At 38.6% G+C, this 26,644-nt stretch overlaps 1 protein-coding gene and 1 non-coding gene across 2 annotated transcripts; both read left to right on the forward strand.

Annotated features, from left to right (window-relative positions):
* Positions 1–2,858: 2,858 nt before the first annotated feature.
* Positions 2,859–26,460, forward strand: LOC145610376 (uncharacterized). The gene is made up of 8 exons (XM_081665720.1): positions 2,859–3,518; positions 3,928–4,046; positions 4,190–4,272; positions 5,239–5,360; positions 5,883–6,050; positions 23,949–24,042; positions 25,773–25,978; positions 26,082–26,460. The coding sequence occupies exons 1-7, from the start codon at positions 3,350–3,352 to the stop codon at positions 25,942–25,944; spliced, it is 927 nt and encodes a 308-aa protein (XP_081521846.1). The 5' UTR covers positions 2,859–3,349; the 3' UTR covers positions 25,945–25,978; positions 26,082–26,460.
* On the forward strand, positions 20,596–20,702 carry LOC145612870 (small nucleolar RNA R71). The gene has a single exon (XR_014106781.1). It is a non-coding gene; the product is annotated as a small nucleolar RNA R71 (small nucleolar RNA).
* Positions 26,461–26,644: the final 184 nt, after the last annotated feature.

A 26,644-nucleotide genomic window follows, 5' to 3' on the forward strand; every position in this document is an offset into this window, starting at 1 on the left:
AAACTTGTCTTTCAAACAAGGTTGAAAATCATGTCTTTTGAAGGACGTTTAAAATTTTTATGTTTCGAAGGAAGGCGAAAAAAATTTGTCTTTCAAAGAGATCGAAAACTCTTTCTTTTGAGGGAGAAAAGTTTTTCTCAAAAGGAGAAAACATTATTAATATATATCTCATATACATACAAAATGAAAAAAAAAACCCTTTACAAAACAAAAATTGAAGCTTTTTACCGGTAAAACCGATATAAGCTTTTCAAAAAATCAACAATGGAGGGTAAGATTTTAGGCAGGGGTCAAGTTTTTTTTCATTTCAATTGAATTGAATGCAAATTTGGGCTTCTTGGTTATTTTCATTGAGTTGAGAGACTGAGAGAGTCTTTACAATCCTTCATTGTGGTCTTTTATTTTTTATTTTTTATTTTTTTTGAGAAGTCCTTCATTGTGGTCTATTAGTAAGTTTTACTTACTATTTAGAATGGGTTAGTGGACATTATTGAAATTATAATAGTAAAGATAAGAGTGGTGGAAAAATGACAGACTAAAGTCGTATCACCTAATCAAAAATATTACCTAAATCCTCTAACTAAAGTAGATAGGGAAGTAGGGTCGAATCCACAGGGAAACTGGTCTTTCTACTCCTAATTAATTAATATAATCTAAATTATTAAGGTAACCAATTTGTTGTTTGTAATGTGAAATTATACTACGAAGATTAAGTTTAGGGAGAAAGTCAATAATAAGAAGGCCTAGGGTCACAGGTTCACCAATAATTAATATTCCGGGATAAAACATAACAATCAACAGTTAACATTGCACAAATAACATGATTAACAGGCTCTCGCAATTTATTAACCAACATAGATCTAACAGGCTCTCGCAATTTACTAGATCTAAGTTCCTATTGAAAATAGCCTTTAATATCAAATTAACATCTGCTTGATTCATCAATTCAATATTGCTAAACATTCACAATCAAATTACATCTGCTCGATTCATAATCTAATTGCAAAGAATTAAAACAATTCAATAAGAAATTACCATGCAACATCAATAATCAATAATAACAAATTATCCCTTCATATTAATTATGGATCCCCATAACCCTATAATTAAACTACTCAGACATAATTAAAACTAAACAGAACATAATAATTAAACTAGACATGAAGAAATTGAATGAATAAATTACTGAGATTAATTAAGAGAGAAATCGTACCAAGACGGCGGAATTACAATGGAGTTAAGGAACAAGAGAGAATAAGTCTAGAGAGAGAAAGTCTAAGTAGTGAGAGAAAGAATTAAAATCTAGAGTAAGAGAAGTGAAAAAGAAGTATCTAATCTTGCCTAATAAAATCACATTAATACTAAGCAAGCTTATTCGCTAAACAAAAACTGATCGGAAATAAACAACCCCTAAGCACTACTCGCGCCCGGTCGGGCAGTGGCTCGCCCGGCCGGGCCCGTTCTATTCTTCGTGAAGCTCCTTCTCGCGCCCGGCCGGGCAGTGGCTCGCCCGACCGGGCCCGTCCTTTTTCCTCGTGAAGCTTTCTCGCGCCCGGCCGGGCGCGAATCCGGGCGCGGGCTTCCTCTTGCATTGCTTCGCCCCGCCCGGCCGGGCGCGCCTCCGGGCGAAGCCTGGTGGTTTGGGCGAGGCTTTTGGGCCTCGAGCTTCTACCTTTGGGCCTCCGAACTTGGCCCAAGTGCCATCAAACTGAGCCCTTAGTCACCGATCGATACCTCCAACCGGTCTTGGGCTATCGAACTGGGTCGCGGTCTTCCAACACTTGTAGATGCTCCTCGAAAACCCGGGAAAATGCTCCAAGTACGCAAATTCCTACAAAACTCAAGCAAAACTACCAAAGCACTGGAAAACACAAATTAGTAATAAAAGTGGCTCGTAGGAGCCAAAAACACTACTAATTACGACCAAGGGACGGGGATAAATATATATATAAAATGAACACATCAAAAAATATCATACATTTACTCAAACCTTATTTGTAAAGTGATTACAACTAACCTTATATAGAGATAGACCATGTTTCATCGGACTTAGTTTTCAAAATTTCAATTCGGTTCAGTTAAACTCAGTTTAGCTTCATTCAATTTAGTTTAGTTAAGTTCGGTTTAGCTCGATTTAGTCGAGTTTAATAAAAAAAAAAAAAGTCAAAGTACCCATTATTACAGACATACACAACCGTTACTACTAGTCTATTAATAATGGGAATTGAATTCCTAACTCTCCACTAGTATTACAACACGTGATAAATGCAAAATTAGTACAGAGTAACTTAAAGTAAGGACACAATCATCCACTAACAACCATAGTTTGAAACACTATATATATTTGAGGTTGTATTTTAAGTAATTCGTGCACTTGCTTTCTTTGTATTTATTTATATTTAAAGCAATTCACGCACTTGCCCAAATAAGCCTATTTCAATTTCTTAATAAGTTATGAAGATACAAAGTTTTTAGGGGCCGTTTGGTTCACCCGGGGTAAACAGAATGGAATGAACAAAGGGAATGTAATGAAAATACCTAATATTCTCTATGTTGTTTGTTTTAAAAACAAAGGGAAACAATCCCATCAGCCCACCACCACATAACCACCTAATTCATTCAATTTCCAACTTTTCTAGCCACCATCCCTCCACTGCACCAAACCACCAGCCTCACCTTTGCCGCCCTTCATCGGCCCTCGCGCAGTTCTCCCTTCCCCTAAAATTAGCCCCGAAAAACCCTAGAAACATCCCTCCCTGAAAAACATCCTTTACTCCCCAAAAAACCCGCTGTCCGACCCTCACCCACCCTCGAAATCCTAGCGGCTAGGGTTTTGACGGTGAAGGGATGGACGGACGGCGGTTTTGTGGGGATAGGGAGGGAATTCTAGGGTTATACGGGGCTGGGGATGGTTTCGCGGGAGGAGGGGAGAGCTTTACGAGGGAGGGGGAGAGGCGGCGAGGGTTGTCGGAGACACAGCGAGGGTCGTCGGAGAGGCGGCGAAGCGTGGGTAGTGCGGTGGTTGGGTTTCTTGGTGGTGTGTGTAGGTAGGAAGGTGGTGATGTTGTGGTATGGTGGTGGCTAGGGAATGGGAATGGAAAAGTCTAGGGGGATGGGGAATGAACTTAGAGAGATTTGGGGTAATGAAGAGGGTAAAAGGAATGAGAAAAATGGTCTAACAAACAACAACAAAGGGAATGAGGACACTTGATTCTCATTCCCTATGATATTTGACCCAAACCAAACCGCCCCTAAATTAAATCATCCCCCCCCCCCCCCCCCAACCAAAAAAAAAAAAAAAAAAAAAAGGCTAAATAAAATTTGGAGTACACAAGTTTAAGGAAAAAAAATGGTGAAATCATTGCGTAACTTGGGCACAGTTCTTCTCGCTGATCATCCCACATTCCGGAAAAGATCATATCCTCAACATAATTTCCCAGTTCATCATCAATTCCAATTTCCTGTTTCATTCAATCGTAACTTCAAAACAACTACTATAACAATGTCGCTAAACCCAGGTTTGTTTCACTTTTCTTTCTCCTCTTGTATCACTACTCACTCAATTTCTTTCCAATTTTGGGTATTCGATTTTCTCATTTAATTTTGAATTTTTGATGTTTTAGAGCCATTTATATTGTGGAAAGTAAGTAAATTTGTAATGACATACCCACAAAAATTTCTGATAATTGTATGAATTGTTGCATAAATTAATTGAAATTGACAAATTTCCAAAATTTTGTTGTGGGTAAGAATGATTGTTAAGTTTAATTTGTTCAATCAATAGGAAAGTCAATGTTTTTTCTGGGATGGGAATTTTGAATATAACATTGTAATTATTCTGCTAGATAATTGTAGCTGAGAAAACCTGACATGTAAGTGGGATTTACTGTGACTGATTTTAACTCATATGCTATCATATTCTTACAGTAAACCAGTTACAGAAAATAACTGTACTCAATGATCGTAGCGAAAAGCTTGTCGGGCTGTTACATGATACAGGGTCCAAAGATGTTGTGATAGTCTGCCATGGGTTTGCAGGTGGTAAGGTTAGTAGCAAATTCATAAGCTACTTTATCCAATAGCAGTTTAATTGAGATGGTTATGACAAAATTATAGAAATGTTAATGTTCTTTTGTTTATTTGAGTCCGCGTTAGTGTTAAATTGGCTTCTGGTTGTACTTGTGTTCAGGAGCATAAACTCGTGGTAGACTTATGTGTTGCATTGGAGAAGGAAGGGATAAGTGCCTTTCGGTTCGATTTTTCTGGAAATGGGTATGTGGTGATTGTTAGCCTTGTAAGGTGCATGCTAATTGAAAGAAATTTCCTTGGTTTGTAGAAAATCTTTAAGCTTCCACTTCAACTTGTTTGCGTCATTGTGTGAAACTTTAGAATTTAGAACTTGGTATTAGTGTGTTTAAATTGCTTGTCAAGAACAATAATACTGCAGTAGTCCATGTTGTGGACTTACAACTAGTTACAGCCAAGTGGGAAGGATGCAGTTGGCAATCTTCTGGAGCCATTTGCTAAAGCCTTGAGCTACCTGCCATGAACATCATTGAATTTTTTGTTCGAATTATGTTTCTTAAATGAAGAAGTGACTGATGGCTGCTGATTGGAGGAAGCCAGGAAGGTTTTTTGAATTACAATTGGAGAATTTGGATTTTTGAGATCTAGGAAGCAGAGTGTTCAGTTTTTTTTGGTTTGCTAGGAAAATGGGTTAGCTCCCGGTCTTGAATTTTGTGGTGTTTGTTTCATTTTCAGTTTATGTAACAGTGTCATTCTATATTGCCCAAATTTACTACTGTCCTGGTTAATTGTAGTTGGTCTAATGTCCTGGATAACAGTGTCATTGTGGTGTTGTTAGGTGAGTTATGGAAGTGTTTTTGGGGCGATGGTGGTAGATTAGGTTTTAGGGTTGTTAGTTGTCTGGATGTGGATACCAATGACCATTACTTTTTGAGTGTTTGGAAGAGGTTATTTGGTGGCAGATTATGGTCTTATTGATTTATTGAAGTGTTTGGAAGAGGTTACTTTTTAATGGCTATCAGCTATCATGGCTAATGAATAGGAGCTTCCCCCTATTTTGAGTACTTCCAAATCTGTTCTTTATGATTATGTTCTCTAGCTTTTGGCACATAATTGACGGGTTGAAGTTTTTTGTCTTTTATGTACTTCTACCTTTTGACACTTTTTTTTTTTTTTATGTAATCTTCAATCTTGCTTGCTTGTGCTATGCAGAGAAAGTGATGGTACATGGGCTTACGGCAACTACATGAAAGAGGCAGAAGATATATGTGCTGCTGTCAAGCATCTTAATGGGGCAAATCGTATTGTGAGTGCAATTGTAGGCCATAGTAAAGGTTAGTTCCTATCTCTAAGTACATTAATTTCCTAAAGGAAGAACAAATTCAGATTTTCCTATGATAAAAGTCGATTTTCATGGCAGGTCCAATTATAATATCAGATACTTTTGTGAAAATTTTCTAACTGAGTTGCAATAAGCTAATAAAAATTTTCTAACTGAGTTGCAATAAGCTAACAACCGTGAATTTCCTTTTTGCAACAAAATTTTCAGTGTTTGTTATTGTCTAATAGTTCTTCGTCTTCATCTTTCAATTGTTAACCATGCTGTGGGATCTGTACAGACAAAATCTCATAGGTCCACAAACTGAGATAATAATGGCCATTCTAACATTTAAGATCGTATATATGGGTGAACCCCCATCTTCTGAATAACATTAGGATGATGTAGAGCTATGAACTTTGAAAGATCTCCTGTTCAAGCATTAATATTATCTGGATTTATTGAAAATTCAAGGGAAATATACTGATCCATTAATGCTTTGTATAGCTGAAAGTTTGCTGAAAGCTTGTTCTTGCAGGAGGTGATGTTGTCTTACTGTATGCTTCAAAGTATCATGATATCCGCACGGTTGTCAATCTTTCTGGACGTTATGACTTAAAGAAAGGCATAGCAGAACGTTTGGGCGAAGACTTCATGGAAAGAATCAAGAAGAATGGATATATTGATGTCAAGTGTAAAAAAACAGGTATAGATCCATTGATCAATTCATTGTTTCAGGTATGTGAATTTTTACTCAATATTTTTATTTGAGAAGTTGTGCTAAAATTTGAGTTTGCTCCAGACTATCATTTCTGTTTGTATTTCCGTTTTCCCCTTGATACTTGTGTCATTGACTCCTTAATATCTGTTACAATCATCTGAATTTGGTAGATATTGGTTTGTTTATATTATATATGTAATAGATCAACCTAAGGAGGGGTAGTATAGGTATTCTAGTAATATTAGCTCACTAGGTTAATAGTCCTTAGTATAAATAGAGAGGGAAGGGAAGGAAATAGATAAGCAGAAATTTAGTATGAACCCTTTAGAGAGTTATGGCCTAAAGCCATTTTGGAGAGTTGTGAGCTAAACTCACTTTCGAAGATTGATAGCCTTAAGCTATTTAATTATCGTTTGTAATCCTTTCACTATTATCAATCAATTTAAGCTTTCACCTTTATTAATTTGCTATTCAAAATCCGAAATCAGTGTTGTTACACTGACTTTGCTGGGTGATCGAACTCAGTCCTTTACAATATATTATACCCTTAGTGTTATTTATGTCTTATTTAACCAATACTCAACAAATTTGACATGGCTACTTTCATGCTTGGGAATGTGTATGTGATAGGGTAGATCACATACCTATTCAAAAGTAAACCTAACCCTTAAACGGCAGGGAATGTTACTCTTTATTTTTAGAGTTTGTTAAATGACGCCCGTGAACTACTTACTAATGCCAGCATCTATGGAGGAAAGTACCCTTTTTCTCCTCTTATAAACCAACTCCATCCCACACTTTCATTTTCACTCACCAAAGTTAGCAGCACGTGCACAGCCAGTCAGCCACCACCACTAGTTCCCACGTGGCCACGTGCAACTCACTGGAAGCCACCACCACTAACACCCATGTGTTGTCCTCCTCCCCACCACCACCTCCGAGCTCCGGTCAATGTACAAACCTTATATTGGAGGCACCTGGCAAGTGGCAACCCCTTGATTATTTGGTAATAAATCAAATTTAATGAATGAACCGTATTCTAAAATGGATTAAAGAAATTGCCGTCAATGACTATTTTTTTTTTTTTTTTTTTTTTTTGGCTGATAATTGTTGGAGTTCAAGTATGGATTCCGAAGTTGATATTGAATTTTGATTATGAAATAACATTTCATGCAAAATCTGAAATAGTATTCGTCTAGCAAATAATGTATGAATCATCGACAAATAAATTTACTTTTGGATTTTTATTATTAATCAATTACTCCCTCCGTCTTTTATTGATAGTCCTTTATGGGCAATTTTCACGGGAATTTATAAACATAAATAAAAGTAGTAAAACTATATTGAAAAGGTAAATTTACATTGGTTATGCAAAATGTAGAGAGAGAAAGTAATAAAAGTACATGGAAAAGCAAAATTTACCTGGGAAAGTTAAATTTACACAAATATTGTTGCAAATTAGGGAATTTTGGTAAAAAATCAATATTAATGGTACTTGAAAAAAACAAATGGGACTATCGTTTTGGGACTTAAAATTGTCCATAAGGGACTATCAATAAGGGATGGATGGAGTATTATAATATTCTCCTTCCATCCCATTGTATAGTGTCTATTTTGTTTTGCACGGAGTTCAAGACATACCTTTGACCATCAATATCTTAAATTACGTATTAACAAAAATTATAAAATATTGATATTACAAAACTACAGAATGAGACTTATCTATCGATATCTCACATGACCAGCCACCGGGGGGGCGCTGGCAGAGGCCCGACCCGTGGCCCAACAAGCAATAACTTTTACATTCATAGTTGGCCTCGAGTTATTAATAAGTAGAAAATATGTTTACGAAGTTGTTACTTGTAAGTCATGGCTCAGTGGGACTACAAAGAACAGACTACCACACAAGTCTCGAGTTTGATAACTATAGATGTTGAATAATTTAGAGTATTGATGACATATTTTCATGGTTTGATTAATTTGCTTAGGATAAGGTGTTGCAAATTAACTAAGTTAAGAATCAGAGCAAGGGATATCTCGGTTTAGAGAAGTGGTCCCCTGCCAGGTAGGGCGCGAGGACAAAGATAGAAATTCGTTGTACCATCGCATGACAGTTCCATTGTCACCTCAACGAAAGATTTAAACAATGAATGATCCTTACAAACATGCCTTGATTCTCCTGAATTGATGTACCAAGAAGTATCACCATGTACACATAGGATTTCAGAAATCACACACAAATAACTCATTAAAGAATTAAATGAAATTTGTGCACAAGTATTACTTGCTTGTGGCTTGTCATGGGGTTGGCTAGACTCGCTTTCTTCACCTTGAGCATTCTTGTTGCTCAACTTTTTCTTCCAAATGGTACAATCCTTTTTAAAATGACTGGGTTTGTAAGCTCGTGATTTTTGACCATCACTTTCCACTTTAGCCTTTTTGCCTTTGTTTTTGTTTGAATCATCTCCTCTCTTCCTCTCATTAGACTTAGCATCCTCCACTACACTAATCGTGATTGAACTAGGATTAACATCATGTTGTCCCTCTTGCACTTGGATTTCCTCTTCAATTCGAATATGAAAAGCCAAGCCATCGAGATTAATATTATCCTTCTTATGCTTTAAAACATTTCTAAAATCTTTCCAAGATGACGGTGGTTTATCAATTATAGAAGAAACAATGAATGTCTCATCAAGATTAATATTGTGTTGCCAAAAAATCCTTAAATATTCTTTGGATTTCATGAAATTATTCCATAACCGGCCTACTATCAATCGTGTTAAAATTATTAAAGTTACTAACAAGAAGTTTCTGGCAAGATGCATCCTCGGCCATATACATAAATTCTAGTTCATCCCAAAGCAATTTAGCGGATTCATGAAATTGATAAATATCAAACAATTCATTAGACATACCGTTAAGGATGTGACCATGGTATATGTAGTCATCATTCTCCCACTTTTTTTTTTTTTTTTTTTTTTCTCTAGTGGCATCCAACATCTCGTTTTCCTCCTCCGAAGGCTTTGGGGATGTGAGAACATAAGCCACACCGAGTGATGTCAATAGAAAATGCATCTTCTTTTGCCACCTTCGAAAATCCATACCCTCGAACTTGTCCAATTTCTGGAAATTTGTCATCATTTCCTTCACATTTGCAATCTTTGTAGTAATTAACTAATTATACTTATGGTCACCTCTATGAAATTAGAGAAGTGGTCCTCCGCCCGTTAGGGGGCAAGGACAAAGATAAAAATTTGTTGAAACATATCCCGGGCGAGCCTCTGCTTGTCGGGGAAGCGCCTAGGTTTGTTGTATCATGTTCGCCCAGTAAGGCGAGCCTCCGCCTGGTCGGGCGCGAGGGAACTTCTGGCGTTTGAGTGACGGTTTTCACTTGTTTTAATTGCTCTATATATATATATACATATTATACATATATGATGAAATCATGAGTTCAAGAAATCAGTTGGTTGCTTTTCTTGAAAACCATTTTGCAAGTTAATGTTCAACTTCCCAAAATCACAAACACTTAATTACATTGTATTGCAATCATCCTACTTGTGATTGTAATTGACCTTCGTTGTATCTCCTAAGTGACTTTCGTGATAGCCGGTTGTAGTGTAGCTTCGGAATTATACTTTTGGGAAAGTGCATCCGTTCACGCCTCTAAGTTTATTTTCTGATTTTTCATTTCCATTTCTTCTTTGTGACACTTGTATACACAAAATCCCCAACAAACCAAAAGTATAATTACTAAAAAGATGGCAAATGTGAATGAAATGATGACTAATTTCCAGAAATTGGATAAGTACGAGGGTGTGGATTTTCGAAGGTGTAGAAGAAGATGCATTTTCTGTTGATGTCGCTCGGTGTGGCTTGTGTTCTCACATCCCCGAAGCCTTCGGAGGAGGAAAATGAGACGTTGGATGCCTCTAGAAAGAGGACACAAGTAGGAGAATGATGACTACATATGCCGTGGTCACATCCTTAACAGTATGTCTGATAGAGCGTCGCCAACCTATCAAATAATAGACCTAACTCGATCCTGCTAAACTAGTAGCAAGGGCAAGAAAGGGTCGAACCCATGAGAGGCGTTGAATCAACCACCAAATGTTAGTGTTTAAACAAGCTAGATTAAGTCGGGTTTTTGGAATTGGTATTATGTCACACCGATCTAATTCAAATCAATTAATTCTAAGAGGTGATTAACGATATTAAGAAGATCTAGGATATGGGTTACACCGCTCAACTTCATCACAAATAACGATTAGCAAACATAGCAATGGTAAAATGGGAGATAAATTAGGGGAAGTTACCTAAGGCACCCTACTACTCTCTCAAGCTAGAGGGATTACTTGACATCAAGAACATAACCTACTCTCGTGATTATGGGCAAGAAACAAGTGTTAAAGCATTATCACGGTAACATACAATTCCCTTGACTAGAAGTTCCTATTCTCATGGCAAATCAAGTCAATTAAGCATAAGGAGCCCTCTCAAATTCATCTCTCGATCCTTCGTTGAAAAAGCTAGATAAATAATTCAAGCAATGGCCAATTACAAGAATTAACAATTAATTCACTTAAACTCAACTAATTAACATCCCACAATTACCAAATTAATACATGCAACAAGCTATTGGTGACTACATTGAGGGTTCACCCAAACCCCAGAAATTAGACTACTCACAATCCATGGAGATTAAAGCAATTAAGTGTTTCAAGTAATTCATGACCAAATTAAAACTAGGAATTAAGTAGAAATTAACAATCTAAGCATGCAAATAACAATTAACAATGAAGAATAATAAGTATTAAAGCAAGAAAGAGGGAAGAGAAAGAGTAAGAAATGGTTACTAGAAGCTTCAACTTGAATAACAATGGTGGAACTTGTTCTACAAAGATTTGGATTGAAATTTCCAAGCAAATAACTAAAATCTACAATTACAAGCTAGTGTTTTTTGGAGTATTTTTGAGCTACCAACTAAGAGAAATAGATTTCTGGAATAATAATGGCCACCCCCTTCAAAAACGTCCAAAGGGGCTATTTAAAGGACCCCCAAAAAGAAAGGACGGAGAAAACAAGAGAAGTCGCAAAACTGACTCTGCACGGACGTGCCAAATTCTGCACGTCCGTGCAGAGGGTGGCAGTAGCTCGATTTCAGACTCAGGCCAGTCTGCACGGCCGTGCAACATCTGCACGTCCGTGCCAAACTATGCACGACCGTGCAGAATGCTGCACGTCTGTGCTGTCTGGGGCAGAAACTCTCCTTCAGTTTTGGCCGTGCTGCACGGCCGTGCTAAGGCATGCACGACCGTGCAGCCCTCCCTCGGGGCTCTAACGACTCCAAAACGCTTCCTCCTTGCCTCGTGGGTCCCGCATGATGCTCCCCTTGCCTTGCACTCGTCGCTCCATCACCAAAGGTGCTCGGATCATCGTCATTTTCACCTGAAAAGTGCATCAAAAACACGAACACCTCGTGAAGCACGTAATACACAAAATTACATAAAAATAAGGTAAGATAGAGCAAGTAAGTGGATAAAGACACGGAAACAAGCCCTAAAAGTACCCTAAAATCATGTTTGATAACAAGTTATCAAATCCCCCCAAGCTAAGCTCTTGCTCGTCCTCGAGCAAACTAACAATAATAAATAGGAGAGGGACTAAATTGTAGCGAAGAGTGAGAGCAAGGACTATGCCAAAATCGGGAAGCAAAAGCACACTAATCCAAACAATCACTTTTAGCAAAAGTGAGAAGCCGTTTAAACCTATAAGTCGCCTAATAGGACGAGTTCATCTCTCGTGAGGGTTTCCAAAGAGAAACACCCACAACTCCAACAACCAAAATATCTATTTACAATCAAAACATGCTTCCAAAGAAAACAAAAGTTTTTAGCCCAAGTCAACCTATCGGGATGTGAACACAAGCAAGAAAAGAGAGCAATTTGCGGAAATCAAATCATACTAGTGTACACATGAGTTAGAGACCAAGAAGCAACTAAACAAGATTGCAAAGGGACGCTAACTTAAACTTTTTACTAGTTCATTAGAACACACTTAGTCACTCCCAAGTCGTGGCACATTTTTATTTTCGGTTATAAAATAGTGGAGTACAAGTCCACCTCCCAAGATACACCAACAAACTCCTTCCACTAAACTCCACTATGAGATTTTTACAAGATGAACTAAAATATATACATAATGTGGGAGGCGTCCACAAATTGACCTCAAAAGAAAAAGAATTTTTATGGTTTTTTTTTTTTTATAAAGTTCTTGAATTTTGAACTTTATTTATTGCTCCGCCTTTTTTGACTGTTGAGCGGCATTTTTTTTTTTTTTTTTTTTTTTTTTTTTTTTTTTTTTTTTTTTTTTTTTTTTTTTAATAATTAATAATTACTAGAGGATAAAAGAGTGGTTTATTTTACCACTTATTTAACAAGCAATAACCTACTAAATCTCAAGTGAAGCTTCGCTTTGGGAAGAGTGGAGGCAAATCAAGGGCACAAGGGACCGCAAACCAACTGAAACATATCCTACTTCAAGTGTGCTTAGACAAGTTCATGAACTAACCGTGCAATTGAACATTCATCGACTTAATTACAAGCATGCACCTAAGCAATCAAGTTTAATAAACTCCTAAATGTACCGAACCCTTGCATACACTTTCTTTTAAGGAAATCTTACTCATCACTCAACGATCAAGCAAGTAATTCACATAGGTATCGTCATATAGGAATCATTCTTGGGCATTTTTTTTTCTTTTTCATCATTTTTTTTATTTATTTATTTATTTATTTATTTTTTTTATTATTATTTTTTTAGCATATATACAAAATTAGAGTAAGAGTTAAATTAAACTAAAAGAGGAGAAGATAGAAACTAAATTAAACTAAAAAAAAAAGGAGAAGAAAAATTTGGATTTATGGGAAGATTGGATTTTTGGGTTTGGATTAACGGGAAACAAGCAAGGGAACAAATCAAACAAAAACAACACAACCAAATCACAACCAACACAACAAGTTCCAATGAGCACAACCAACTCACAAGATATCCAAATCACAACCCCCCCCCAAGCTATCACTAACATTGTCCCCAATGTTAAGCATGAAAATCATAAGGAGGGGCAAAGAAGGAGTACCTCATTGGTTGGGATCGTGGGGGCTTGAGCCTCCCGGGTAGAATTGCCGATAGGCGTTCCGGAACTCTCCGAGGTCCCCACGAAGACCTTCAAAACTCTCCCTCATTTGGGTGAAGGCCGTAGTCATTGTTTCATTCGACCTCCTCACCTCCCCGAACTCGGTTTGGAGATTTTGAAAGTTTGTGTTCATCATTTGGAAGTTGGTGTTCATTTGGTGGAAATATTGCTCGTAGGAGAACGAGCTTGTACCAACTTCCGGTTCTCCAAATTGGAATCCTTGTTGTTGTTGGAAAGCCCCTTGGAAGGATTGCTCTCCTTGGAAATGGTGAGGATGTGGTTGCTCCTCTTGATATTGTCCATGTGGTTGATGGGGGTGTTCTTGATGATGTTGGGCTTGAGGTTGCTCCTCCCCTTCCTCTTCTTCCTCCTCGTCATCTACTCCACCCGGTTGCCAATTGTAATCCGACTCAAAGATCCAGTTGGATGCGTCGTAGATGACGGTGTTCATTGGATTTGGGAGGTCGGCGTATCGGGCACCACTCACGTACCAAATGAGTGTGTTTCCTCTACCCTGCTCCACCCATTGCATGTTTTTGATTGTGGCTAAATCGATCCTTGTTGAACCTGGGAGAGCCTCAAGACCTGAAAAATCAACCTCAAGAAAAGTAGCAATAAAAGTAATCATGCCTCCTATAGCTATCCCTCCCTTCCCCTTGGCCACGTCCTCTAAGTGATCAACCAACCATGCGCCAAGGTCTAGTCTATCATCCCCCTCGCAAAGATGCCATAGAAAAAGCAACTCGCGATTAGACACAACTCCCGCGCTATCTCCTCTAGCGAAGATAGTGTTAGCAATGAGCCTATGGGCGAGTCTAAAGGCGGGGTGAATGATGGCTGTGGCCTTGTCCGATCTAGGGTCTCTTACAAAAAGTCCGGTAATTTTTCTCCAAAAACTACCGGCTTGGTAATTCCTAGATGGCTTGTCTTTAGGGCCAAACCTTTTTCCTACGGGCCACCTAAAGCAACGGTTTACTTGTTCTATTGTCATGCGGTGCTCATGGTCCATAAGCTGGAAGGTCATGTACCTAGGTGCATTGTTGTTATCCCGATGAACGTATAGGGATGAGAGAAATTCTACGGTGAGCCTTTTATAAGTTAATGCATGCATTTCAAGCCAATAAGGGATACCGGTAGAGTAGAAAATTTGTTTCACATCGTTCTCAACCCCTAATCTTTCCGCAATTCCTTCGTCATAGAACTTAGTTGGTTTTAACTTCCTAGTTACTATTGACTCATGTTTAATGCGGTGTTCATTTTTTTGGTAATGGATTCCAAGGGAAGTTGTCATGGGTGGGACATTGCTAGGTTGTCCAACTTCTAATTGCCTAGGTTGCCTAGGTTGCCTAGTTGAGGTGTTTCGGGTAGGGTTTCTCCTAGACATGATTGAGTAAATTATCCAAACAAAGTCCACAAAGCACACAATAATCACAACTTACACAACCAAGGCTCTAAGTCACACCTCCTAAAATCAACCAAACAATAGTCCACAACAATTAATACCAACAAGGTCAATTAGTCTCAACCACCAAACAAGAACAACCAAAACCAATCAACAAAATTTTTTTTTTTTTTTTTTTTTTTTTTTTTTTTTTTTTTTTTTTTTTTTTGCTCAAAATCACAAATCAACACACCAAATCAACAATTTCAACCAAAAACAACAAAAAACATCAACTAAAATCAACTAAGAACAAGTAGTAAAGAGTGAGAGTTGGAGAGATTATACCCAATGAATCGTGGGTGTAAAACCCGCAAATGAACTCCACTAACGTTCCTTGTTGTTGATTGAAGCTCCTAGAACACCCAATTTGCCCAAAATTTGAAGATTCAAGAAACCCCCAATTTGATTTTTAAGTTAGGGTTTATGGGGTTTTGATGAATTTGTGGGAGTTTTAGGTAGAAAAGGTTAGTAATTTGTTGTTGTTGTTGTTAGAAAGTGAAGGATTTTCAATTTTTGTGGAAATATTTGAAGATTTGATGGAGTTTTGAGGAGATTAGAGAAGGTTTGAAGGGAGGAAGAAGAAGAGTTAGAGAGAGAGAGAGGCGAGAGGAGAGAGAGTGATTTTTTTTTTTTTTTTTTTTTTGTTTTGAGCCGTGCAAAACTGCACGTAAATGCCTCTTCCTCGACGTGCACGGACGTGCAGAAACAGGCACGGACGTGCAAGACTAAGCACGGACGTGCCAAATTCTGCACGTCCGTGCAAAGGGAGGCAGAAACTTTCCTCGATTTTTCCAGTTCTGCACGGACGTGCCAACTTCCGCACGCCCGTGCAGTCTTCCAGACCTGCACTTCACGATTTTTTTTTTTTTTTTTTTTTTTTTTTTTTTTTTTTTTTTTTTTTTTTTTTTTTTTTTTTTTTGGATATTGTTATGAGTTCATAATTGGTGAATATGCGTCATAACAAATCCCATTAATTTATTTCTTACTTCTCTCATTCATCAATTTTTCTCAAAAATGCGCGGGTTGCCTCCCGGAAGCGCTCTTTTATTGTCACTAGCTTGACCATATTTCAAAATCAACCATGAGGGACATCAAATTCATCCAAATGAATTACCTTTGTTTCTTCTTGAACAAAACCATCAAAGTATGCCTTCAACCTTTGGCCATTAACCTTGAATGGTTCTCCTCTCTCATTGGAAATCTCAATGGCACCATAGGGGAAAACCTTTGTGACGGTAAAAGGGCCACTCCATCTTGATTTTAACTTACCCGGAAACAACTTCAACCGGGAGTTAAACAACAAGACCTTGTCACCCTCCTTGAACTCTCTTTTGTTGATGTGCTTGTCATGCCATGCTTTGGTTTTCTCCTTGTAAATCTTTGCACTCTTATATGCATCTAACCTCAATTCTTCCAAGGCATGAAGGTCGAGCATCCTTTTTTCACCCGCGGCTTGGATATCAAAATTTAAGGTTTTGATAGCCCAATGAGCACGATGTTCAAGTTCCACCGGTAAATGGCAAGACTTCCCATAGACAAGCTTGTAAGGGGTGGTGCCAATGGGAGTTTTGAAGGCGGTGCGGTAGGCCCATAAAGCATCATCCAATTTTGATGACCAATCCTTCCTTGACCTATCTACCGTCTTCTCTAAGATCACTTTGATCTCCCTATTTGAAATCTCGGCTTGACCACTTGTTTGAGGGTGGTAAGCCAATGACACCTTGTGCCTAACACCGTACTTTTCAAGAAGAGCCTTGAAAGACCGCTTTGCAAAATGCGATCCCCCATCACTTATGACGGCGCGGGGCACTCCAAACCTTGGGAAAATGACTTTTTTGAACAACTTGACCACTACCTTAGCATCATTTGTAGGAGATGCAACCGCTTCCACCCACTTTGACACATAATCAACGGCCACTAAAATGTATTTATTCCCAAAAGAAGAAGGGAAAGGTCCCATAAAGTCAATTCCCCATACATCAAAAATTTCCAACTCAAGAATATTGTTCAATGGCATTTCACTTCTCTTTGTCAAATTACCGGTTCTTTGACACCGGTCACAAGCTTTAACGAACCCCCAAACATCTTTGAACATTGAGGGCCAAAAGAATCCACATTGCAAAATTTTCGCCAATGTCTTGTTACTACTCATATGCCCTCCACAAGGTGAGGAGTGACACATAGCAATAACATCATGAATCTCATCATCGGGGACACACCTTCTAAAAAGGCCATCAACACCTTGTTTGAAGAGCAAGGGGTCATCCCAAAAATATTGATGAACATCATGTAAGAACTTCCTCTTTTGTTGATAGGTGAGGTCGGGAGGGAGTATAGAGCAAGACAAATAGTTTGCGATATCCGCAAACCAAGGAGCCGGAGCTTGAATGATTGCAAACAATTGATCATCCGGGAATGAATCATCAATTGGCAAACCCCCAAGTTCTTCATCAAAGACCGGTAGCCGTGAAAGATGATCGGCTACTACATTTTCGGCACCCTTCTTGTCCCGAATCTCAATATCATAGTCTTGTAAGAGCAAGACCCACCTTATCAACCTTGGCTTGGCATCTTTCTTGGACAATAGGTACTTCAAAGCCGAATGGTCGGTGAAGACTATGACTTTGGAACCCACCAAATAAGATCTAAACTTCTCAATAGCATGGACAATGGCTAGAAACTCTTTCTCGGTTGTTGTGTAGTTCCTTTGTGCTTCATCTAATGTTTTGCTAGTGTAGTAGATGGCATGAAGCTTCTTGTCCTTTCTTTGCCCAAGGACGGCTCCAACGGCATAATCCGAAGCATCACACATGAGCTCAAAAGGGAGCTCCCAATTCGGTGGTTGAATGATAGGAGCCGTGATCAAAGCTTCCTTCAACCTATCAAAAGCTAGCAAACAATCGTTAGTAAACACAAAAGGGGCATCTTTTACCAACAATCGAGTGAGCGGCTTAGCGATTTTAGAAAAATCTTTTATGAACCGGCGGTAAAAACCCGCGTGTCCAAGAAAGCTCCTTACCCCCTTCACATTAGTGGGGGGAGGGAGGCGCTCAATGACCTCAATTTTGGCACGATCAACCTCAATGCCCCTACAAGAAACAACATGACCCAACACAATACCTTCTTCTACCATAAAATGACATTTTTCCCAATTAAGCACAAGGTTCACCTCTTGACATCTTTTCAGCACTTTCACCAAGTTTTTAAGGCATATGTCAAAAGATGAACCACAAACCGAAAAGTCATCCATGAATACTTCAATTGATGATTCAAGCATGTCGGAAAAAATAGACATCATACACCTTTGAAATGTAGAAGGTGCATTACATAATCCAAATGGCATCCTTCGATAAGCGAAGGTACCAAAAGGGCATGTGAATGTAGTCTTTTCTTGATCCTCGGGTAGGATTGGGATTTGGAAAAATCCCGAATACCCATCCAAGAAACAATAGTGACTATGTGATGCTAGTCTTTCCAAAATTTGATCAATAAAGGGGAGTGGAAAGTGGTCTTTCCGGGTGGATTTATTTAATTTTCTATAATCAATGCACATTCTCCACCCGGTGACCGACCTTGTAGAAATGGTCTCACCTTTATCATTCTTGACAATGGTCATGCCTCCTTTTTTTGGAACTACTTGAACCGGGCTAACCCACTTACTATCGGAAATAGGGTAGATTATGCCCGCTTCAAGGAGTTTCAAAACCTCTTTTTTAACAACCTCTTTCATATTGGGGTTGAGCCTTCTTTGATGCTCAATAGAGGAAGCATGTTCATCATCAAGTAAAATTTTATGCATGCATATTGTGGGACTTATCCCCTTAATGTCATCAATTGTATAACCAATGACACTTCTATACTCCCTCAATACAACTAGGAGTTTCTCAAGAGAAGTGTCATCAAGCTTGGCATTGACAATAACGGGATAAGTCTCACTATCATCAAGAAAAGCATATTTAAGCAAAGGGGGAAGGGGTTTAAGTTCAACCTTAGGAGGAGGCGTAGTACTCTCCTCTTTTACCTCCACTTCAAGTACTTCAAACTCCTTTGCCTTGCTATGTAGAGGTTGGTCAAGCAACAACTTGTACCCTTTAGCTTCTTCACCATCATCATACAAGTTTCCCGTGAGGGTTGCTTGTAAAGTATCCTTGCTACCATTCACTTTCTTCAATTCTCCTATGTCTCTTTCAAGAGTATCGGTTCTATTGATTTCCTCATACAAAGGCTTCTTCATAGCTTGTGAGAATGAGAATGAAATTTTCTCATCTCCCACATTCAAAGTGAGCTTGCCTTGTTTCATGTCAATCACCACTCCCGCGGTGTTCAAAAATGGTCTTCCCAAAATAAGAGGCACCTTGTCATCCTCTTCCATCTCCATTACTACGAAATCACATGGTACAAAAACTCTTCCAACTTGTACCGGCACATCTTCAAGAATTCCCAATGGTAATCTAACCGAGCGGTCGGCTAGTTGAATGGACATCCTTGTTGGTTTCATCTCACCAACCTTCAAGTTCCTTGCAATAGAAAGGGGCATCAAGCTTACACTTGCCCCAAGATCACACAAAGCATCCATAGCTTCCATATCACCAATCTTCACCGGTATTGCATAGCTACCCGGGTCACCAAGCTTTCGGGGAAGCTTGTTTTGAATGATTGCACTCACCTCCATTGGAAGGGAGATGGTTGCACTCTCTTCAAGCCTACTCTTGTTGGATAAGAGATCCTTTAGAAATTTTGCATAGGTAGGCATTTGTGACATAGCATGAAGAAAGGGGATGTTTACTTGAAGTCCTCTCATAACTTCAAGAAACTTTGAAAACTTCTCATTGAGCTTCTTCTCCACCAACCTATGAGGGAAAGGAATTGGTGGTTTGTACACCCTCATGGGAGGCTTCTCAACCTCAACTTCAACTCCCTCATCTCTCTTTGTGGCTCCCTCACCACTCTTTTCTTTCTCTTTTCTCTCAACTCCTACAACCTCATTCTCAAAGTCACCCTCATCTCTCACTTCAACTCCCTCATTTCTCTTTTGTGGCTCATCTTCACTCATAACCGGGCCTTCATACCCTCTCCCCGATCTCAAGGTGATAGCCTTGATATGCTCCTTTGGGTTCACTACCGTTGAGCTTGGAAAGTGACCACTAGCATTGGAGGTGGAGCTCCCAACTTGTTGAGCAATTTGAGCCAATTGGCTCTCAATTATCTTATTATGCGCTTGAAGTTGTTGAATGTTAGAGCTCATCTCGGCATTGCTCTTCCCTTGTTGATTTATAAAAGATTCAAGAGCGGTTTCAAGGGAAGTCTTTTGAGGTGGAGGAGGTGGTTGATTGAATTGTTGTTGCCTTTGTTGGTTAGGATGGCGGTATGGGGCTTGTTGATTTTGATGTGGAGGGGGTTGGTTGTAGTTGTTTTGAGGAGGATGGTTATAGTTGGATTGATTTTGGTTGGATGGTCTCCACCCTTGGTTTTGCTTCCACCCTTGATTGAATGGTTGGTCATTCCTTTGGTTCATGACCGCAACTTGCTCCGTGGTAGCGTTGCAATATGAGGCCATGTGATCGTTACCCCCACAAGTCTCACAAGACATAACTTGTGGTTGTTGTTGAGAGGTAGAGGGACCGGAAGAAGATGTCGCTTGGTCTAGCTTGTGAGCTAACATATCAAATTTTGAGGCAATAAGATCTATTGCACTCAAGTCATACATACCCTTCTTCTTTGGTTGGTTCTCTCTTCGATCATACCGGTAGGCATAATGCCTAGCAACTTCCTCAATCATACTTTCGGCTTCTTCTACCGGTAGCTTTTTAAGGCTACCTCCCGCTCCATTATCAAGGTTGGTCCTCGAAGTAGGAGTAAGACCGTCGTAGAAGCTTTGAATAATCATCCATGAAGGCAATCCGTGGTGTGGACACTTCCTCTTGTAGTCCTTGAATCTCTCCCATGCTTCACCCAAGGTTTCATCATCCTCTTGAGTGAAGCTTGTGATCTTCCTTCTCAATTCCGCGGTCTTCTCGGGTGGACAATACTTCCCAAGAAAGGCTTTTGTAACCTCTTCCCATGTTGTCAAGGACCCTTCTTTCACGGACCTCAACCAATATTTAGCCTTGTCCCTAAGAGAAAACCGGAACATATGCATCCAAATGAATTCCTCCGTGAGATTGTTTTGCTTGATGGTAGTGCACAACTCAAGGAAATTGTCTAAATGAGCTAGAGGGCACTCATTTACACTCCCCCCGAATTGTTCACTTTGGATCATCCTTATGAGTTGAGGAGAGAACTCATAGTTGTTTGCATTGGTGGTGGGAAGAAGTAAGCCACTCCGAAGTTGGAATGCATCGGGGTGGTCATAGTCTTGTAGAATCGGTTGTGGTTGATTTTGTTCATTCATCTCTTCTTCAATCTCCAATGTATCCTCCGATTCGGAATCCGTATAGGCTAATGAAAACTCCGGCGTGCCTTGTAAGAGCCTTCTTACGTTCCTTAAAGTCCTATTCAACTCCGGATCTACGGGGATAAGCGGTGATTGCTTACTCCTCCGTGTCATGCATAGTCAAACAAAGCTAAAGAAAGCGTTAGCAATGACTATCACAAAGTAAACACGCATAAACAAAAATAAAACAAGAAAGCTATGCACATATACACATATCTAGACTCATTCAACAATAACTTATTCAATGTGACTTTGCCTCCCCGGCAACGGCGCCAAAAACTTGATAGAGCGTCGCCAACCTATCAAATAATAGACCTAACTCGATCCTGCTAAACTAGTAGCAAGGGCAAGAAAGGGTCGAACCCATGAGAGGCGTTGAATCAACCACCAAATGTTAGTGTTTAAACAAGCTAGATTAAGTCGGGTTTTTGGAATTGGTATTATGTCACACCGATCTAATTCAAATCAATTAATTCTAAGAGGTGATTAACGATATTAAGAAGATCTAGGATATGGGTTACACCGCTCAACTTCATCACAAATAACGATTAGCAAACATAGCAATGGTAAAATGGGAGATAAATTAGGGGAAGTTACCTAAGGCACCCTACTACTCTCTCAAGCTAGAGGGATTACTTGACATCAAGAACATAACCTACTCTCGTGATTATGGGCAAGAAACAAGTGTTAAAGCATTATCACGGTAACATACAATTCCCTTGACTAGAAGTTCCTATTCTCATGGCAAATCAAGTCAATTAAGCATAAGGAGCCCTCTCAAATTCATCTCTCGATCCTTCGTTGAAAAAGCTAGATAAATAATTCAAGCAATGGCCAATTACAAGAATTAACAATTAATTCACTTAAACTCAACTAATTAACATCCCACAATTACCAAATTAATACATGCAACAAGCTATTGGTGACTACATTGAGGGTTCACCCAAACCCCAGAAATTAGACTACTCACAATCCATGGAGATTAAAGCAATTAAGTGTTTCAAGTAATTCATGACCAAATTAAAACTAGGAATTAAGTAGAAATTAACAATCTAAGCATGCAAATAACAATTAACAATGAAGAATAATAAGTATTAAAGCAAGAAAGAGGGAAGAGAAAGAGTAAGAAATGGTTACTAGAAGCTTCAACTTGAATAACAATGGTGGAACTTGTTCTACAAAGATTTGGATTGAAATTTCCAAGCAAATAACTAAAATCTACAATTACAAGCTAGTGTTTTTTGGAGTATTTTTGAGCTACCAACTAAGAGAAATAGATTTCTGGAATAATAATGGCCACCCCCTTCAAAAACGTCCAAAGGGGCTATTTAAAGGACCCCCAAAAAGAAAGGACGGAGAAAACAAGAGAAGTCGCAAAACTGACTCTGCACGGACGTGCCAAATTCTGCACGTCCGTGCAGAGGGTGGCAGTAGCTCGATTTCAGACTCAGGCCAGTCTGCACGGCCGTGCAACATCTGCACGTCCGTGCCAAACTATGCACGACCGTGCAGAATGCTGCACGTCTGTGCTGTCTGGGGCAGAAACTCTCCTTCAGTTTTGGCCGTGCTGCACGGCCGTGCTAAGGCATGCACGACCGTGCAGCCCTCCCTCGGGGCTCTAACGACTCCAAAACGCTTCCTCCTTGCCTCGTGGGTCCCGCATGATGCTCCCCTTGCCTTGCACTCGTCGCTCCATCACCAAAGGTGCTCGGATCATCGTCATTTTCACCTGAAAAGTGCATCAAAAACACGAACACCTCGTGAAGCACGTAATACACAAAATTACATAAAAATAAGGTAAGATAGAGCAAGTAAGTGGATAAAGACACGGAAACAAGCCCTAAAAGTACCCTAAAATCATGTTTGATAACAAGTTATCAATGTCTAATGAATTGTTTGATGTATATCATTTTCATGAATCCGCTAAATTGCTTTGGGATGAATTAGAATCTATGTATATGGTCGAGGATGCATCTAGCAAGAAATTTCTTGTTAGTAAGTTTAATAATTTTAAGATGATTGATAGTAGGCCGGTTATGGAATAATTTCTTGAAATCCAAAGAATTCTAAGGAGTTTTTGGCAACTCAATATTAATCTTGATACGACCTTCATTGTTTCTTCTATAATTGATAAACTACCGTCATCTTGGAAAGATTTTAGAAATGTTTTTAAGCATAAGAAAGATGGTTAATCTCTAGGGCTTGGCTTCCCACATTCGGATCGAGGAGGAACTCCGAGTGCAAAAGGGACAAAAGTATGCTAATCCTAGTTCAACCACGGTTAATGTGATGGAAGATGCTAAGTCTATTGAGAGGAAGAGAGAAAATGATTTTAAAAAAACAAAGGCAAAATGCCTAAAGGGGAAGTGATGGTATTCACAAGCTTGTTGGATTTGTAGAAAACCCGGTCATTTCAAAAAAGATTGTATCATTTGGAAGAAAAAGTTAATCAACAAGAAAGCTCAAGGTGGGAAAGGCGAGTTTAGCTAACCCCATGACAAGCAAGTAATACTTGTGCACAAATTTCATTTAATTCTTTAATGAGTTATTAGTGTGTGGCTTTTGAAATCCTATGTGTACATGGTGATATTTCTTGGTACATCGATTCAGGAGCACCAAGGCATGTTTGTAAAGATTGTTCAAATCTTTCGTTGAGGTGACCAATGGAGAGATTCTTTACATGGGAAACGATTCCACCGCAAAATAACTAGGCAAGGGACAAGTAGAGTTAATATTACGGGAAAAAAATTCAAATATAACTTGTCTAATTGAAGTCCTTTATGAAATTTACCCCAACAATGTTTTGGCATCTTTCAGGAAAAGTTTTATATTGTGTGACGGAGGAAAATTTGATGGATCGCTTAAGTACGGATATGCATGAATCATCTGTTAGGATTAATGAAGATTGCAGGTTTGAGATAACATATCTGTTTCTTAACACAAATTAGGTCATTGTAATTGTTGTTGATGCTTTACTTTCGCCACACTGTTGTTTTGACGTGCTCTCTTTACTTTCATGATGAATCCAAGTTTTGTACATAGATTTTCTGAAAGTTGTAGGAAACCACTTGAATGATCTTTGACAAAATTTTCAACTCAACATCTAGATCCCTTATGAAGTTTTTTGTATAGAAACTAATAGAAATAGGTCTTAAAATACACAATCGACTGTTTATTCAAATGATTGCTATGTGTCTTCGGTGCATTCACTGTTCTCATCCTGATTTCACTTGTTGGGATTCAGGCTCGGTGTGTTGGTACAACTGTAAATTATGATACTTGTGATATTTGAAATACAATGTAATCTGTCCATCTACAGCAAAATTGGAAGCCTTTATAGGTTTACAGAATTACAGTGAGTGTCTACTATGTCAAGTCACGTATTATAGTGCTGTTTGTTTATGCAACTAAGTTGTATGCCAGTGAGTTTCCTTTTTGGATCAAAAGTTCAACAAAAATCACCTTGTCTACAATTGGACGGATAAGGCTGAGAGCCATTTTGCAATTGCATGGGTATGGAACCATGGATGTCGACCTTTGAGCCTCTTAAATCTCAAACTCCCTACTTGCCTTGGTGGGAGCTTGTTTTATGCTTTGTAGCAATGTTATTGGCAACATATGTTATCATGGTAACTCAGCACAATTCCATCTGGAGATTGCAAAACCTGAATTTATTTGAATAGTAAAGATGGGGCGACTTATTCAATGGAACTCAACATATGGAATTATAGGGGTAAAAGTGACTGGTGGTTGGTTAGTGTCTATGAATCTTCATTGAAGTGGAGATTGGAGAGCTATAAAGAAAGTTATTTAAAGCTTAAGATGCAATTTGAGTAGCTTGGAATTATAAATATAAATGAGGAGGAAATCATAGTTTCAGCCTCCCCTTTTCATCTCTCGTGTTAGTCCCCTTTGGGTGTTGGGGTGCTATATCTAATAGAGATTTTATTTGTCAATCGTTTATCTTTTAAACGGGAAGTGAACTAAATACTAATAGTAGAAATGAGTGCTTCCTTTTAGACTGCATAGTGGGCTAGTCTTGTCTATAATTCTGCACTTGAAATGTTTTACTTGTAATGAACTCTTGCAATTCGGACTATACCTGCTTGTCATCTGTTGAGTTGACAATGAATGAATTAAGCACTTAATGTGCTTAGGATCACCAGTGCATCAGCTGTGGAGTGCATACTGTATTTCTGTAGCAATTTTAATTGATTATACATATGGCACACGTATAACTCAAACTACTTGCACGCCGTGCATCGATTGAGTGATGTGTCTTACTTGTGATTAAAAACATCTGCCTGCTATCTGAATAATTGAATGAGATTCTTTTAAGGGGCTGCAGGCTGATTTTGTATCCGACAGCATTATTATTATGGCGTCATTTGTGAATGTTGACAGAAGCATTTTCTAACTACCTCTATATCCAAAACTATTAAGTAATGACCTGTAATTTAGCATTTGTATACTGCTGTCTTTTATTGTATCATTTCACAAACTAGATAAGCTTATTAACAGCCATTCAATTAGACGATTTTTCTGAAGCGAGTGAAGATTGTGTTCATAAATGGCCATAAATTTTATTGTACTGCAGAAAGGAACATTGTTCTGATTTTCCTAGTGATTTTATGTTTATAGGGTGTTGACTGTTCATGGATCTGCGGATGAAATTATCCCTGTTGAGGATGCATATGAATTCTCGAAGATAATACCAAACCACAAATTACACATCATAGAAGGAGCAAATCATTCTTTCACTGAACACGAACAAGAACTACACCAAGTTGTCATCGACTTCATTAAATCATAAATCCATGCAGCAAGACAAAGAAAGTGCTGGCTAGGTTTGATGTGCTTATTACTACTACCTCTAGAATGCCTTGCAATATTTCGTATGTTGGGAATTGAGCTATTGAATTGCTTATTTAGCTTTCACTTCTTTGACAGGTGCACATAAGCAGATCATTTGTTCTGAAAGATTTCGTCGATCAGGGCATCTGGTTTATTCATTAGCTCAAGACCTCCCTCTTCAGAGATAAGGTCCTTCATACGTAGTATATATGTAATCCATGGGCACAACCTAAGTCATGTTACTTATACAATGGTGTGTATAAGACAACTGTAGAACTGTTTAAATTGGCTGCTCCTGATTGATTTTGCTGTTACAATATGTGGTAGCTCACATCAGTTTAGAATAGAAAGTAAAATATTTGAGAAAGGACATTGTATATTTGTATATGATAAATGGTCCACAAACTTTTTTAATCCTTTATAAACACTACGGAGTATATATTTTGTAGCCTACATCGTAGCTTTGAAGTTGTCATTGATGGAGGGAGTATTCTTTCTTGTTGAAGACAGGATTATGAAAATTTCTGAACTTATCACATTTTATGAAGTTATTTGGTCTTAAAAAAAAAAAAAAAAACTTACTATTACCTTCGTTTCAGATTATTTGCAACGATTTGACATAAAGTAGAAAGGAAAAACATCTAATCGTTGCCAATAAT

Source organism: Chenopodium album, chromosome 24, assembly GCF_948465745.1.
Source record: "Chenopodium album chromosome 24, dcCheAlbu1.1, whole genome shotgun sequence".
NCBI lineage: Eukaryota > Viridiplantae > Streptophyta > Magnoliopsida > Caryophyllales > Amaranthaceae > Chenopodium > Chenopodium album.

Coding starts and splice junctions, on each gene's coding strand:
- LOC145610376 (XM_081665720.1), top strand. CDS start 3,350: ATGGTGAAATCATTGCGTAACTTGGGCACAGTTCTTCTCGCTGATCAT. Junction 4,273..5,238: donor TTCGATTTTTCTGGAAATGG/GTATGTGGTGAT, acceptor TGTGCTATGCAG/AGAAAGTGATGGTACATGGG. Junction 24,043..25,772: donor AGGATTAATGAAGATTGCAG/GTTTGAGATAAC, acceptor TTATGTTTATAG/GGTGTTGACTGTTCATGGAT.